This window comes from Schistocerca serialis, chromosome 5 (genome assembly GCF_023864345.2).
Source record: "Schistocerca serialis cubense isolate TAMUIC-IGC-003099 chromosome 5, iqSchSeri2.2, whole genome shotgun sequence".
Lineage (NCBI taxonomy): Eukaryota > Metazoa > Arthropoda > Insecta > Orthoptera > Acrididae > Schistocerca > Schistocerca serialis.
This window is the reverse complement of record NC_064642.1, coordinates 705808806-705826466: the sequence shown is the minus strand read 5'-3', so window position 1 is coordinate 705826466 and position 17661 is coordinate 705808806. Positions and strand designations below refer to the sequence as shown.

At 39.4% G+C, this 17661-nt stretch overlaps 1 protein-coding gene across 2 annotated transcripts in view; it reads right to left on the bottom strand.

Moving 5' to 3' along the window:
* Positions 1–1229: 1229 nt before the first annotated feature.
* LOC126481542 (uncharacterized) overlaps positions 1230–17661 on the bottom strand; it is a 36797-nt gene continuing 20365 nt past the window's right edge. Inside the window, exons 4-5 of one of the 2 annotated variants that reach the window (XM_050105369.1) lie at positions 9077–9217; positions 1230–2157 (exon numbers count right to left, since the gene is read on the bottom strand). In XM_050105369.1, the coding sequence (XP_049961326.1) occupies positions 1561–2157; positions 9077–9217 (738 nt within the window). In that variant the 3' untranslated portion in view covers positions 1230–1560. The remainder of the gene's footprint in view (positions 2158–9076; positions 9218–17661) is intronic. The other variant, XM_050105368.1, reaches the window with a different exon arrangement.

Sequence of the window (17661 nt, the reverse complement as noted above, 5' to 3'; positions counted from 1 at the left end):
ACTCCAATCTGCTCCTTGTGCACACAGGATATAGTTCCTTACGTATTGTTCTACGTCACTGTGATGTGCTTTGCACTAAAATCTTTCAGCTACACATATTTCAATTGTTCGTTTCCCTCTGTAATCACATAATGTATGGTCGTCACTTTATACATGGTCATCCGCTTGGTGTAATACTTCCATTCTCAACACTGCAAGAACTACAACCTTCTATCTTTTTCAAACTGAGGTTGTGTTCGAAACAACTGACACTCCGTGTCAGCTGATGGTCCTTTATCCAATCTGCATTGCTTCCATCTACTACCTGTAAAACTGCTCTCTTCCTGTTTAGGATACCAGCATTCGTGTGTTTGACTGCTGGTTTATGAATTATTTCATAATCAAACAATTAATTTTAATGCCTATCTCATTAATTGATTTGATGGATCTTTGAACCATAATACCCATTTTAAAGACATGTGGCCTGTAATCACTTTGAATTTCTGACTATACAAATAGCAGCAAAAATAAGAGATTCCGTAAATAACTTGTAATGCTTCTTTTTCAGTTGTCGAATGGATTCAGCCTTTTTCAGCTGCCTGGTGGCAAACACGGTCAGATTTTCTATTTCATCAACATTCTGATTTAAAATACAACCTAAGGCACTGCTGGAAGCACCACACGAATGAATGAATTCCTGTTCAAAATCAGGAAATATTAATAGCAGATCTGATATTAATATCTCCGTGAGTTTCTCAAATGCTTGTTGATACTGTATTGCTCACTGAAAACTAATACATTTTCATACGAGCTTAGTTAATAAGTGTGCAATTTCAGTGAATCCCTTCATGAACTTACAACAGTATTTGCAGAATCCAATAAATGACTGTATTGTTTAGTAGTTTGTGGATTTAAGTCAAGGATCCACCTTCACTCCATCTTGGCTGATAATGTGTCTGAGATAACTTCCTCGTGTCTGAGCAAAATGGCATTTCTCCACACTAAGTGTAAGATGTGCTACCCTCAATCTACTAAATACTTACCCAGATATTGAACATGATCTTCTATAGTTCTTGGATACACAATTATATTGTCAAGACATACCATACATACTTATGGTTTTGATCCATTAAGTGACATTGACACAGACAACAAACTGTAATGATACTGGTTCAAATAAAATAACAACAAAAATTATCAAAACACTATATTTAATCACTACTACCTGGTAGCAGTTAAGAATAGTAAGCTGCAATACATAACTGTTAACAGTAAAACATAGGCCATAATACAAAATTCAAATTGCAATATCACTATCTGCATTTCATTAAAGCAAGAAGAACCTAAAGAACAAAGTTAAGAACTCCTTTGGAATTGTAATACTGTAATTCCCATTTTTGTAATGTAACAAAAAACAAAAAATCCACTGACTTCAGATCACTAATTGTATTGTAATTCTTTTAAGCACAAAACAAAACAAAACTGTAGAAATAGTAACTTTAAAGGAATCCTATGTAACATTTTCATTCGAGGATATTCTAATGAAATACACAACTCTTCCACATATTGTTAGTAATGCATCTAGCTGTTACTGTCAAGTTTACTCAGTAAACACAAAATTTTATCGAGTTTCTGATTCTGCCTTCTGTCTAGTTCTTCTAATTTTTCCTCAACTTTTGATAATATTCTTTTCTCTATGACATCACATTGTTCACTGATGTACAATTTCAAGTCTTCTGTAATAGTGTCACAAGACTGGTGTTGCACAGCAACATCACTACAGTTCAGTTCAGCACACTCACTACTAGCAGCAGGGGGATTTTCTTTTTGTCGGATATTGAATGATGGCAGAATATCTGTAAGGCACCTTGTCACATTTTTTGCTTGTGCTCCTATCTGATTGTACTGTGATAGACACTCAACTTCAAACATTTTGAGCAAATTCTGTGCATTTGGTGGCCTCATTTGGGATTTATTCTGATCCCAGCAGGAACCATAAAGTTGCAATAACTTTTTATACTTTTCAGCCTTTTCAGACAACTGATGTCCAGATTCTTTCAAAATGTTATTCACATTTTGAAAATTAATTGTATTTTGTGGGGTAAGATTTGTACAGTTCTCTGCAAAAATGTGTATTCCAAACAACCACATCTGCTCCTTGTCCTTCGTGCGGGCAAACTGTAAATCAAGCAAAAATGAACTGTGAAATGATTGTGTTCACAACAAATAACAACATAGCAATTAAAAAATTTAGTTATACCTGAAATAATAGTAAAGGTAGCTTAAGTTATTCCCACAACTTTAAAAATACTTTTATCAATAACATAATGCAACAAAAAATATACCTATACTGAAAAATAAAATTATATTGTAAAGTGTTTTTTGTACAAATCTCTAAATGTGATGCGAATTACCTCACACAGAAGCTACAATGCTATAATTACTGTCAAACTTGGTAAAAAATAACAACAAACTAAAGTATATTAATGGGACTACAATAAAATTTACAGTATTCAATGTATCTTAAAGAAGAAGAAGAAGAAGAAGAAGAAGAGTGAGATGAAGGGAGTATCATATTTATGTAATTAACTATTTCTTCTATGATTTGTCTACCAGTTTGTATTTCAGCAAAGGACAAGTACATATCTCACCACTGCTGAAATTCTATGTTTGGCATCTTGCTATTAGATAATGTTGTATACCGGTATCAGTTGTTAAACTGCTGACGTTTTGCTCCATAAAGAACACCTATCATATTTTACATGAAAATAGTACTAATCGTACAGAACTAAATATCTGTTTATCGCTACTTTCACTTACAATCTAATTACTGTAAGTACAATATCCTTTACTTACATAACAGTGTCATGGCAAAATCTCTATTAATTTAAAATATTTCATTTTTTCACAAATATTGTTTTGTCCTTTAACTTTTTTTCAAAATGATGGTTTTTATTTTTATTGTACCTCCATGAATTTTCAAAGTTCCTTTTTCTACTAAAATTCTTATTATTTGCATCTACTGCTCAAACTAAGTTTCGGATTCACTATCACAATGTCAGTTTTGGAAAAATATTTTTTGTCTTGTAATTCCAGAATTTTCTCTAAGCTGAGTTTCATATCAGAACTATGACTTCAGAGAAGTGAATAAGTGTATGGACATTTTGAGCTGTTCCTGTGAGAACTTTTGGCACTCAGAGCAAATTATTTCAAAGAGTATACTTCACATGCTTAAATAAATCATTTAATTATATTGAACAACATGGCAGTTTCCAAAAACTGGAAGGAAAACTACTGAGTTTGGGATGCCTGTTTTACAACACTCTAATTCTGTTTCGATTACATGTACTGAGTGTTATCAATCAGGTACTAGCACATGTGTATATAGTATTCTAGCAACCAATTTGTCTTATTCTTGCAGCTGTCATTCCAATGCTCACAGGTTTCTTCTTTTATTCCAACTCCCCTCTTCCAACTTCCAGTACAACTGTTATCTGAATGTGATTCCTCCTCCTGCCCCTTAAATCTACTGCTAAAATTCCTCCTAATTCTTATAACCACGTGAGTGTAATTTCTGAGCCATTACATTCCACTTGTCAATCACATCAGCATAACTGAAACTGCTATATATAGTGATTTCTTCATTTCATAACCTACAAACGTGATTTTTTTAACACTAACTATGAACAAACTAGATGAGCTTCTTTGTTTAAAGATTTAGAAACTGAGGGTAGAATAGATGTACTGTGCCTGTCTGAAAATCATCTATTCACAGATACAGGAAAGGTAAATGTAAGTGGTATAAGCTATTCAGCACATGAGAGTAGACACACTATAGAAAGAGGAGGAGTTGCCATATATATTAAAATGTATCACAATGTGAAAAATATAGAAACTAAAAATTTTCTATAGAGCAACATACAGAAGCATGTGCCTGTGAGCTTACACTAAATAGTGGTACTTTTCTAATTGTAGCCATACGTAAATGCCAACTGGGAAATTATCAGCTATTTCCAAAAAAAGTTGCATTCTTTGTTGCGATATCCACCAAACAGAGGAAAGAAAATTACAGTATTGTTTGTGGGGATTGCAATGTAGATTATCTGAAAGAGCCTGACAGAAAGCATGACCTTGAAGTATTACTGGGTCCTTTTAATTTGACATCAGTTATTGATTTTCCTACTCAGGTAGTACAGGAGAGTAGCACACCGACAGTGTTTTTATAGCCCAAAATAAATTTAATCAAATAAAACATTTTCCTGCCAAGAATGGTCTTTCTCATCATGATGCACAGCTAGTTACAGTATATAACATAGCTCCTCACAGTAATGCAGAACAGTTCCTCTAAAATAGTGTGTTCAATTAACGATTTAACAGTTGTAAATTTCAGGGAAAGCTTGCAACAGTTAGGCTGGGATGACCTGTATAGCAACCTTGATGTTAACTTAAATTTTAACCTGTTTCATGATACCTTTGTGAGTATATTTCAAAACAGTTTCCATAAGAAAACAATGAAACATAATTGTAAGAAACCATACAAAATGCAATGTCTTACTAAAGGGATAAAAATATCTTGTTAACAGAAATGGGAAATATACCTTATAGGTAGCAGGAGTAATGATCCAAAAACAGTCAAACATTATAAAAATTAATGCACTGTACTAAGAAAAGTTACTGAGAAGTCCAGAAGTACGTGCACTATATCTGAGATTATCACCTCTGATAATAAAATTAAAACAATCTGGAATATTGTTAAAAGGGAAAGAGGGCAACCGTGAGCACAGGAAGACTGTGTTTCTATCAAGCTCAATGAAAAGTTTGCTAACAAAAAGTCAGGAATAGAAACTATTTTTAGTAATCATTTTGTAAGTGTTGTAGAGAAAATAAGATCCAGCTGTTCATTAGAAAATGGAAGGCTGTGTACGGAAGAAGCAATACCTGCGCAATTTGATGAAATTGAAATTCAACCCACCATTCCTACTGAAATTAGAAAAATAACAAATTCACTCAAAAATAAAAGCTAACATGGACTTGATAGCATTTCCAACAGTGTGTTAAAAGCTTGTTCTTAGCAGGTAAGTTGGATTCTCAGCCAAATATGTGATAGCTCACTGAAACAGGTCATTTTCCAGATAGACTGAAATATGCTAGTGTTCAACCATTGCATAAAAAAGGGGATAGGTCTGATGCTAACCACACCACCCAATCTCACTTCTGACAGCTGTATCCAAAATTCTTCAACAAGTAATTTATTCAAGAGCAGCCTCACATATTTGTAAAAATTAAGTACTAACAAAGTGTCAATTTGGTATTCAGAAAGGTTTCTCCACAGAAAATGCTATATATATTTCACTGATCAAACATTAAAGGCTCTGAATAATTGAACATCACCCTTTAGGATTTTTTGTGATCTCTCAAAGGCTTTTGACTGTGAAATTCTTTTAAATAAGCTAAAGTATTCTGGTATGAGTGGGACAGTGCACAAATGGTTTAATTCATATTTAAGTGGAAGAATTCAGAAGGCTGAAGTTAACAGCATAGAGAGTCTGCAAAAATCAGCAGAGTCCTAACTGTGGAGATATCAAGAATAGTGTCCCACATGGTTCAGTCTTGGGCCTGTATTGTTCTTAATATATATTAATGACTTCCGCTCTATATTCATGAAGACGCAAAACTAGTTTTTTAGCTGATAATACAAGGATAGTAATCACACCCAACAAGAAAGAATTAGCTGAGGAATTTGTAAATAATGTGTTTCAGAAAATTATTAAGTGGTCTCTGCAAATAGACTCTCACTAAATTTTGAGAAAACACGGTATATATAGTTCCGTACAATAAATAGCGTAACACCATTGGTAAGGCAGAAAATTCAAAATTTCTGGCTTTGTGCACTGATGAGACATTTAATTGGAAGAAACACATTGATGATCTGCTGAAATGTTTAGGTTCAGCTACTTATGCTATTAGGGTTATTGCACATTTTTGTGATAGACATATCTGGCATCATATTTTGTGATAATTCATCATTAAGAGAAAAAGCTCGAAATCAAAATAATAGCTGGAGCCCACCCAAGGTCACCTTGCACACATTTATTTAAGGATCTCAGAATATTCACAGTACCTTCGCAATACATATACTCAATTATGAAATTTGTTATTAATAACCTATCCAAATCCAAAAATAATAGCAAAAAGCATAGTTACAACACTAGAAGAAAGGATTATCTTCAGAATTTCTGATTAAATCTGAGTTTGGCACAGTAAGAGGTGAATTATGCTCCCACAAAAATCTCTGGTCATTTGCCAAATAGCATTAAAAGTCTGACAGTCAACCAGCATTCTAAAACAAATTAAAAGAATTTCTGAATGCCAACTCCTCCTACTCAACAGATAAATTTTTAAATACGAAATAGTATTTAAGGAAAAAAGGTTATATTGTGAAAAGAAAACTTATGTTAGACTGACACATTCCACATCATTACACAAAATCCTACTCATGATCTATGGAACAAGTACTAATGTAATGTAACATTGAGATGTTAATGATTTGTGCGCTCAGTGACTGTTTAGTCCCCCACTATCAGTGACTGTTCAGAACTACATCACATAATATTCTATCCATTTCTTTGTCATTCCTCAACAAATTCAGCTCTGTAGCAGAATTGGTGATATTACATTTATACACAACATTCTGACACACAAATTAGCCATTCACTATAGCCACAGTACACATTAGTCTTATGTCCCATACTAAAAAGTGACAAACACTAAGCAAAACAGCTCTTGAGAAGAACAACTGTACAGATCAAGCGAAATAAGGCATGTGACTATTCCAGGTCCATATGATTGTGTTACAGTAACTGTAAACCAATCAAATTAAATTAAAGCTGGGAAAACTGTTTTTGTACAGATAAGGGTTGATCAATTGACTCAACCATCCCAATTTGTGTTTAAATTTTTTTTTACTCTCTTTTCATACCATTTTAGGCAACTGTCAATATAATGTAGCTGGACAGATAAATCTACTCAGGAGAACATACATACAAAGGTATTGAAGTTTGCAAGCTTTCAGAGACAATGGCTCCTTCTTTTGGCAGAAAGGTTGAAGGTAAAGGAAAGTGGGTGAAGGAAAAAGGGCTGGTGAGGTTTAGGAACAGGGGCAGAGTTCAGAAAAGTCACCCAGAATCCCAGGTCAGTGGAGACTTACTGGACAGGATGAGAGGGCAAGAAGGGATGAGACGAAAAGGAAACAGTCTTTCCTTTTCATCCCAGTAAGTATCCTCTGACCTCGGCTTCTATATGACTTTTCTAAGCTCTACCCCTTTTCCTAAGCCTAACCAGTCATTTTCCTTCACTCCTCTTCCTTCCCCTTCAACCTTTCTGCCAGAAGATGGAGCCATTGGCTCCAAAAGCTTGCAAACTTTAATTCCTATGTAAGTGTGTACTCGTGTCGCCACATGGTGAGTAGATTTTCTATCTGTCCAGTTAAATTATTTTTTATAAATTGATTATTTTTATTGATAGGCAATTGTCAAGATGTTTCCAATTCATTTGCCTAACATTAAGATTCATAAAATGAAGGATATTCTTTCCTATATTATTATTATTCACTACTTGTCAGTGTCATTACTGTGATGATGGTGATGCTGATGCTGACTGTTAACACAACTTCTTAGCTGTAAGGGTTTCATCAATGACCTAATCTAGGTACATGTCTATGTACACCCTCCACTAGTATATGAACATATACTTCACTTATAACTTCTAAAAATTTTTATTGCTTCACTACAAGTTTTTAAAATAAAAAAGCATGGAAAATACAGGGTTATCCATAAGTACCTCTGTTTCAGAAGATGACTGCATGAAAAGTACAAGATACACAGAAAAATTACACATATCAATGGGTAGAGCATCTTTCCAAGTTTTGATTGTTATTAAGCACACCACTAGGGAGTAGACTTATCAGAACACAGTATATAACTGAGAAATGTGCGCATCTAGTGTCCATGAATTCACTAAATGTGTCATTTGATCATTCAGCAACAATTTCATACCCAGTATCAGATAAAAACTCCAACAGACAGAACAATTTATCAGTGGTACATGTTTCATGAGTATAGCTACTTATGTAGTGCAAAGAATACAGGCCACCCAGTCAACCACCAGAGATCGTGGCGTCATTCATCAGGAGTCCAAAGAAGTGTGAGCACAGAACAACAGATACTGCAGTCAACCTTCTGGCACAATCCAGCAAACATCCATATGTAAAACCATAACAGCTCAGGACAATGAGCTTTGTTCTATCACAATTGCTGCTACTGGAGGAAGACAGTTTTCCACAGAAGTTGTTTTTCAGTGACAAATTCATGTTTCATGTGTCTGGAAAGGTGAATCATCATGCCGTGCTTGCTGGGGGCATTGAACATTCACATGATAGTGTGAAACACATTCATGAGTATTCTACAGTTAACGTATTTTTGAATAATTTTTTCTTCAAAAGTTTATGGGTCTATTTCTTTGTGTATAAAAATGTGACTGGTTTAGTGTACCTTGACATGCAGCAGCAATGCCTTACGCCACAGTTACAGCAAGACAGTGAAGACTTCATTTCACACAATGACAATGCTCCACCACACTTTCTCTTTGATTTACTTTTCATGGTTGGGGTTCACCGTCGTGCATTTTTTTTTTTTTTTTAATACATCACTGTCTTCCACAAATCTGTGATAACCATTATGCTAAATTGCCTCAGCATTGGACTGGACATGGTTCCCAAGCTGTAATGCCACAATGTGTGTGGAAAGAGTTTGACTACCATACAGACATTTGCCAAGTCACAAATGGTGCCCACATTCAGCACCTGTAAATAAGTTTAAAATTTGGGGAGATGCTCTATTCACTGACGTGTGTTTTCTCTACATCTTGAAGATTTTGTGCAGTGGTATTCTGAAACACTGTATTTCACTGAAGTTCTTTAAATAAACATTTTTCCATTTAAAGAATCAGCTTTTACACTACTAAACGGACCATAAGGTTGTGATACCTGAAGTTAAAAAATGATAAAGTACTAAATATACAAAAAATGAAAATAACTTACCTTAATTGTACACTCCTGAGAGGGTTGAGGAAGCTTCACTTCTATCACAAAGACAACTAAATCTTGACATTCATCAAAAAAGTCACCATGACTTGTTAAAATATACTCCCCACAATTTCCATAAATTTCCACAATTCTTGCCTGCAAACAACAAACAAATTCATTCACTAAATTGTGTAGCTCTTCAGATTTCACAGAATTGGCTATTATGAATTTAATGTTTAAATGCACGAGGCATAATCAACAGTTTATAAGCTGTACTTTTTCTCCACACCTTATTTTCAATCCGGTATTCAGTAATTTCTTTCTCTGCAACCAACTGCAAGAGTCAGTGGAATTGGGAAGATTTAAGAATACAAGTCACATACTTGGTAAGTTCCTTTACACTGAGAACCATTAGAACATCTTTCCAATATCAATTGTACAATTTGTGCTGTATGATAAAACTGGACCAATAAAAAATCAAATCAAACCAAATCAAAAAATACCTTTCAATAAATATTACAATTTTATTTTATTTCCTCTTCTGAGTCACAGCCTGATGCATGCCTTCATATCTGACACCACTAACAGATGCTTGCATCCTATGGGGTGAATGCATGTACTGTGTAGTGTTGTGTTGGTTTTGTTGCTGATAATGAGATAATGAAATATATAACAAAAGCTTAAAAACTGCTATGAAAGTTGTGTGTGTAAGGATGTTACTACTCTACTGCTGCAGGTACTGTTAGATACCAAAGAATATGCAGGAGTGAGCCAGACAAACAATAACAGCAAATTCTTGATAAGTTCAGTAAGTGATGTAATGTTAATGACATCTGCAACTGACAGACTGCAGTGGTGGAGTCACTCTTGCTGGTGTGCAGCTATCCATCCTTAATGATACTCTGCACATACCTTCAGAATTGGCTGTGAGATGGCTCCTACAACTCAACTCGCTCAAATGTCAATCGCAAAGTTATACCCACCAAAGCATAATACAGGATTTTCTATTTTGCCCAGTGAGTGAAAAGTATGGGACACATGAATGTATAAGCAGTGTGTACCCTGTTACACTCATCAGCAATTGAATTAGATCTCTCCAATAACATGTAAAAACAATTCTGCTTTCATGAAAACTGCAACATGCTACGGTACATATTCTACAAGACAGAAAAAGTATTTGGATGTGGTTGGAGCTGGATCCAAGAGACATACATCTCACTCAATGGCTCTCCTCAGAAACACTATAGATTTGAAATCGGGTGAAACAAGCAGCTTTAAAAACACCCTTCTGACTGTGGGGTTCTCCCCAAACAATTCTGACATATTTTGGAAATAACTGGGTGTTGCACTGTCTCGCCAAAAATACAGGTCACCTGCAGGCTTGTAAGCAAATAAATTTGAGCACATAATCTCACAGGTTTCTGTACAGCTCACTAAAGAGATGGTGGCAAATATATATCAGGGGCTGCATCTGATCCAATGCAAACATGCCTTGCAATAGAATACCTCCTCTATCTGCTAGAACAATGCCAGGTTGCAAAGCAGGATGCATTGCTTAGTGTGATACTCAATTACTCTTACACTGCCATCAGCTTTCCTACACCTTCATCTACATAAATACTCCACCAAAAAAAGTGCATGGTACAGGGTACCTTTTGCCACTACTAACCACTCCCTTTCCTGTTCCGCTCACAAAAGGTGTGTGGGAACGAGACTATCTATATGCCTCTTTATGAGTCCTAATTTATCTTGAATTGCACTCCTTGCACAAAAAGTACCTTAGCAGTAGCAGAATCATCCTCTAGGCAGCCACAAATGCCACTTCTCTTATTTCTTTAATAGGTCCTTTTTTTTTAAGGGGGGGAGGCATCTTTTCTCCAATGATCCCCACCTGAGTTCATGAAGCATCTCTCCAACACTCGAATGTTGATCAGACCACCAGCAATGAATCTAGCAACATGTCTGAGTTGCTTTGATGTCTTCCCTTAATCTGATCTGCTGTGGATGCCAAACACACTACGATACTCAAGCACTGACCACACTAGTGTTTCATCTGTTGTATCCATTACAGATGAGCTACACTTTCCCAAAATTCTACCAATATACCAAAGTCTACTGTTGGCCTTCACCGTTACCGACCTTATGTGCTCCATCCATTTTGTATCACTTTGCAACATTATGCCTAGATATTTGATCGACATGAATGTGTCAAGCAGCACACTGCTAATATTGCTTTAGAATATTACAGCATTGTCTTTCCTAGTTGTCTGCTTGTAATTTACATTTTTGTGCACTTAAAGCAAGCTACCAGTCGTCACACCAAATAAAAAATTCTATAAGTCATCCTGTATCATTCTACAGTCACCCACCAATAACATTTTGCCGTACCCTACTGCATCATTAGTTAACAGTTGCGACTTGCAATTCATCCTTACCATCACATCATTTATGTATATAGAGAACAAGTGTGGTTCTACCACATTTCTCTGGGGGTACTCCTGATGATATTCTACTCTCTTCTGCGTGAATGATTTTTTAAATGTGAAATTTAAAACTTCATCTTTTCTTTTGCTGTCTTCTATTGCTACATCACACTTGTTGAGGAGTGACTGGATAGAAGCCTTCCGCTTGCTTGGTGATTTTATGCAAGACCAGAATTTTCTCATATTCTTGGCAATATTTTTTTCGAAGTTATGATGATGGAAGCTGCTGTATGCTTATGCATCAATCCTTTTACAGATGCACAAATTTCTATTAACTTCTGCCTGTCAACATATCTACGATCTTTTTTGAACTGAGTGTGCAACAATCTCTGCTTCTTCATCATTTTTTGGATTCATCTACATCTACATCCATACTCCACAAGCTACCTGATGGTGTGTGGCGGAGAGTACCTTGAGTACATCTATCAGTTCTCCCTTCTATTCCAGTCTCGTATTGTTCGTGGAAAGAAAGATTGTCGGCGGATATGTGTGTGTGTGTGTGTGTGTGTGTGTGTGTGTGTGTGTGTGTGGGCGCGCGCGCCTGTATACCTGTCCCTTTTTCCCCCTAACGTAAGTCTTTCGGCTCCTGGGATTGGAATGACTCCTTACCCTCTCCCTTAAAGCCCACATCCTTTCATCTTTCCCTCCCCTTCCCTCTTTCCTGATGAAGCAACTGTGGGTTGCCAAAGCTTGAAATTTGTGTGTGTGTTTTTTATTGTGTCTATCTGCCAGCGCTTTCTCGCTTGGTAAGTCACAGCATTTTTTTAATATATTTTTCCCATGTGGAATGTTTTTTTTTTCTATTATATATATATATATATATATATATATATATATATATATATATATATATATATAAAAAGAAAGATGATGAAACTTACCAAACAAAAGCGCTGGCAGGTCGATAGACACACAAACAAACACAAACATACACACAAAATTCTAGCTTTCGCAACCAATGGTTGCCTCGTCAGGAAAGAGGGAAGGAGAAGGAAAGACAAAAGGATATGGGTTTTAAGGGAGAGGGTAAGGAGTCATTCCAATCCCGGGAGCGGAAAGACTTACCTTAGGGGGAAAAAAGGACAGGTATACACTCGCACACACACACACACACACATACCCATCCACACATACACAGACACAAGCAGACATTTGTAAAGGCAAAGAGTTTGGGCAGAGATGTCAGTCGGGGCAGATGTACAGAGGCAAAGATGAAGTTGAAAGACAGGTGAGGTATGAGCGGCGGCAAATTGAAATTAGAAATTAGCGGAGATTGAGGCCTGGCGGATAGCGAGAAGAAAGGATATGCTGAAGGGCAAGTTCCCATCTCCGGAGTTCTGACAGGTTGGTGTTAGTGGGAAGTATCCAGATAACCCGGACGGTGTAACACTGTGCCAAGATGTGCTGGCCGTGCACCAAGGCATGTTTAGCCACAGGGTGATCCTCATTACCAACAAACACTGTCTGCCTGTGTCCATTCATGCGAATGGACAGTTTGTTGCTGGTCATTCCCACATAGAACGCTTCACAGTGTAGGCAGGTCAGTTGGTAAATCACGTGGGTGCTTTCACACGTGGCTCTGCCTTTGATCGTGTACACCTTCCGGGTTACAGGACTGGAATAGGTGGTGGTGGGAGGGTGCATGGGACAGGTTTTACACCGGGGGCGGTTACAGGGGTAGGAGCCAGAGGGTAGGGAAGGTGGTTTGGGGATTTCATAGGGATGAACTAAGAGGTTGCGAAGGTTAGGTGGACGGCGGAAAGACACTCTTGGTGGAGTGGGGAGGATTTCATGAAGGATGGATCTCATTTCAGGGCAGGATTTGAGGAAGTCGTATCCCTGCTGGAGAGCCACATTCAGAATCTGATCCAGTCCCGGAAAGTATCCCGTCACAAGTGGGGCACTTTTGGGGTTCTTCTGTGGAAGGTTCCGGGTTTGAGGAGATGAGGATGTGGCTCTGGTTATTTGCTTCTGTACCAGGTCGGGAGGGTAGTTACGGGATGCAAAAGCTGTTTTCAGGTTGTTGGTGTAATGGTTCAAGGATTCCGGACTGGAGCAGATTCGTTTGCCACGAAGACCAAGGCTGTAGGGAAGGGACCGTTTGATGTGGAATGGGTGGCAGCTGTCATAATGGAGGTACTGTTGCTTGTTGGTGGGTTTAATGTGGACGGACGTGTGAAGCTGGCCATTGGACAGGTGGAGGTCAACGTCAAGGAAAGTGGCATGGGATTTGGAGTAGGACCAGGTGAATCTGATGGAACCAAAGGAGTTAAGGTTGGAGAGGAAATTCTGGAGTTCTTCTTCACTGTGAGTCCAGATCACGAAAATGTCATCAATAAATCTGTACCAAACTTCGGGTTGGCAGGCCTGGGTAACCAGGAAGGCTTCCTCTAAGCGACCCATGAATAGGTTGGCATACGAGGGGGCCATCCTGGTACCCATGGCTGTTCCCTTTAATTGTTGGTATGTCTGGCCTTCAAAAGTGAAGAAGTTGTGGGTCAGGATGAAGCTGGCTAAGGTAATGAGGAAAGAGGTTTTAGGTAGGGCGGCAGGTGATCGGCGTGAAAGGAAGTGCTCCATCGCAGCGAGGCCCTGGACATGCGGAATATTTGTGTATAAGGAAGTGGCATCAATGGTTACAAGGATGGTTTCCGGGGGTAACAGACTGGGTAGGGATTCCAGGCGTTTGAGAAAGTGGTTGGTGTCTTTGATGAAGGATGGGAGACTGCATGTATGGGTTGAAGGTGTTGATCTACGTAGGCAGAGATGCGTTCGGTGGGGGCTTGGTAACCAGCTACAATGGGACGGCCGGGATGATTGGGTTTGTGAATTTTGGGAAGAAGGTAGAAGGTAGGGGTGCGGGGTGTTGGTGGGGTCAGGAGGTTGATGGAATCGGGTGAAAGGTTTTGTAGGGGGCCTAAGGTTCTGAGGATTCCTTGAAGCTCCGCCTGGACATCAGGAATGGGATTGCCTTGGCAAACTTTGTAAGTAGTGTTGTCTGAAAGCTGACGCAGTCCCTCAGCCACATACTCCCGACGATCAAGTACCACAGTTGTGGAACCCTTGTCCGCCGGAAGAATGACGATGGATCGGTCAGCCTTCAGATCACGGATAGCCTGGGCTTCAGCAGTGGTGATGTTGGGAGTAGGATTAAGGTTTTTTAAGAAGGATTGAGAGGCAAGGCTGGAAGTCAGAAATTCCTGGAAGGTTAGGAGAGGGTGATTTTGAGGAAGAGGAGGTGGGTCCCGCTGTGACGGAGGACGGAACTGTTCCAGGCATGGTTCAATTTGGATAGTGTCTTGGGGAATTGGATCATTAGGAGTAGGATTAGGATCATTTTTCTTCGTGGCAAAGTGATATTTCCAGCAGAGAGTACGGGTGTAGGACAGTAAATCTTTGACGAGGGCTGTTTGGTTAAATCTGGGAGTGGGGCTGAAGGTGAGGCCTTTGGATAGGACAGAGGTTTCGGATTGGGAGAGAGGTTTGGAGGAAAGGTTAACTACTGAATTGGGGTGTTGTGGTTCCAGATTGCGTTGATTGGAATTTTGAGGTTTTGGAGGGAGTGGAGCTGGAAGTGGGAGATTGAGTAGATGGGAGAGACTGGGTTTGTGTGCAATGAGAGGAGGTTGAGGTTTGCTGGAAAGGTTGTGAAGGGTGAGTGAGTTGCCTTTCCGGAGGTGGGAAACCAGGAGATTGGATAGTTTTTTAAGGTGGAGGGTGGCATGCTGTTCTAATTTGCGGTTGGCCTGTAGGAGGATGCTCTGAACAACAGGTGTGGATGTGGGAGAGGAAAGCCCCCACCGAACGCATCTCTGCCTACGTAGATCAACACCTTCAACCCATACATGCAGTCTCCCATCCTTCATCAAAGACACCAACCACTTTCTCAAACGCCTGGAATCCCTACCCAGTCTGTTACCCCCGGAAACCATCCTTGTAACCATTGATGCCACTTCCTTATACACAAATATTCCGCATGTCCAGGGCCTCGCTGCGATGGAGCACTTCCTTTCACGCCGATCACCTGCCGCCCTACCTAAAACCACTTTCCTCATTACCTTAGCCAGCTTCATCCTGACCCACAACTTCTTCACTTTTGAAGGCCAGACATACCAACAATTAAAGGGAACAGCCATGGGTACCAGGATGGCCCCCTCGTATGCCAACCTATTCATGGGTCGCTTAGAGGAAGCCTTCCTGGTTACCCAGGCCTGCCAACCCGAAGTTTGGTACAGATTTATTGATGACATTTTCGTGATCTGGACTCACAGTGAAGAAGAACTCCAGAATTTCCTCTCCAACCTTAACTCCTTTGGTTCCATCAGATTCACCTGGTCCTACTCCAAATCCCATGCCACTTTCCTTGACGTTGACCTCCACCTGTCCAATGGCCAGCTTCACACGTCCGTCCACATTAAACCCACCAACAAGCAACAGTACCTCCATTATGACAGCTGCCACCCATTCCACATCAAACGGTCCCTTCCCTACAGCCTTGGTCTTCGTGGCAAACGAATCTGCTCCAGTCCGGAATCCTTGAACCATTACACCAACAACCTGAAAACAGCTTTTGCATCCCGTAACTACCCTCCCGACCTGGTACAGAAGCAAATAACCAGAGCCACATCCTCATCTCCTCAAACCCGGAACCTTCCACAGAAGAACCCCAAAAGTGCCCCACTTGTGACGGGATACTTTCCGGGACTGGATCAGATTCTGAATGTGGCTCTCCAGCAGGGATACGACTTCCTCAAATCCTGCCCTGAAATGAGATCCATCCTTCATGAAATCCTCCCCACTCCACCAAGAGTGTCTTTCCGCCGTCCACCTAACCTTCGCAACCTCTTAGTTCATCCCTATGAAATCCCCAAACCACCTTCCCTACCCTCTGGCTCCTACCCCTGTAACCGCCCCCGGTGTAAAACCTGTCCCATGCACCCTCCCACCACCACCTATTCCAGTCCTGTAACCCGGAAGGTGTACACGATCAAAGGCAGAGCCACGTGTGAAAGCACCCACGTGATTTACCAACTGACCTGCCTACACTGTGAAGCGTTCTATGTGGGAATGACCAGCAACAAACTGTCCATTCGCATGAATGGACACAGGCAGACAGTGTTTGTTGGTAATGAGGATCACCCTGTGGCTAAACATGCCTTGGTGCACGGCCAGCACATCTTGGCACAGTGTTACACCGTCCGGGTTATCTGGATACTTCCCACTAACACCAACCTGTCAGAACTCCGGAGATGGGAACTTGCCCTTCAGCATATCCTTTCTTCTCGCTATCCGCCAGGCCTCAATCTCCGCTAATTTCTAATTTCAATTTGCCGCCGCTCATACCTCACCTGTCTTTCAATTTCATCTTTGCCTCTGTACATCTGCCCCGACTGACATCTCTGCCCAAACTCTTTGCCTTTACAAATGTCTGCTTGTGTCTGTGTATGTGTGGATGGATATGTGTGTGTGTGTGTGTGTGTGTGCGAGTGTATACCTGTCCTTTTTTCCCCCTAAGGTAAGTCTTTCCGCTCCCGGGATTGGAATGACTCCTTACCCTCTCCCTTAAAACCCATATCCTTTTGTCTTTCCTTCTCCTTCCCTCTTTCCTGACGAGGCAACCATTGGTTGCGAAAGCTAGAATTTTGTGTGTATGTTTGTGTTTGTTTGTGTCTATCGACCTGCCAGCGCTTTTGTTTGGTAAGTTTCATCATCTTTCTTTTTAGATATATTTTTCCCACGTGGAATGTTTCCCTCTATTATATATATATATATATATATATATATATATATATATATATATATATATATAATATAGAGAGAGAGAGAGAGAGAGAGAGAGAGAGAGAGAGAGAGAGAATGGATGACTAATGTGTTTTTTTATTATGGTTTTATGGTGCAAAACAGCGATGGTCATAAGTGCCCAGTGTTGTGCTTAAAGAGTCCTATAGGTATATTCCAAGCATTATCTGTGGTTCTGTGGTTTCTTGCGGTATGACAACTAGGATGCTGGTTTTTGCATTGAGTCTTACATCTTCTCTCTGTTATGCAACATTCAGCAAGATACAAAATCAATATGTGCACACTCTTGACATACCCCATGGATTATGCTCCTCAGTA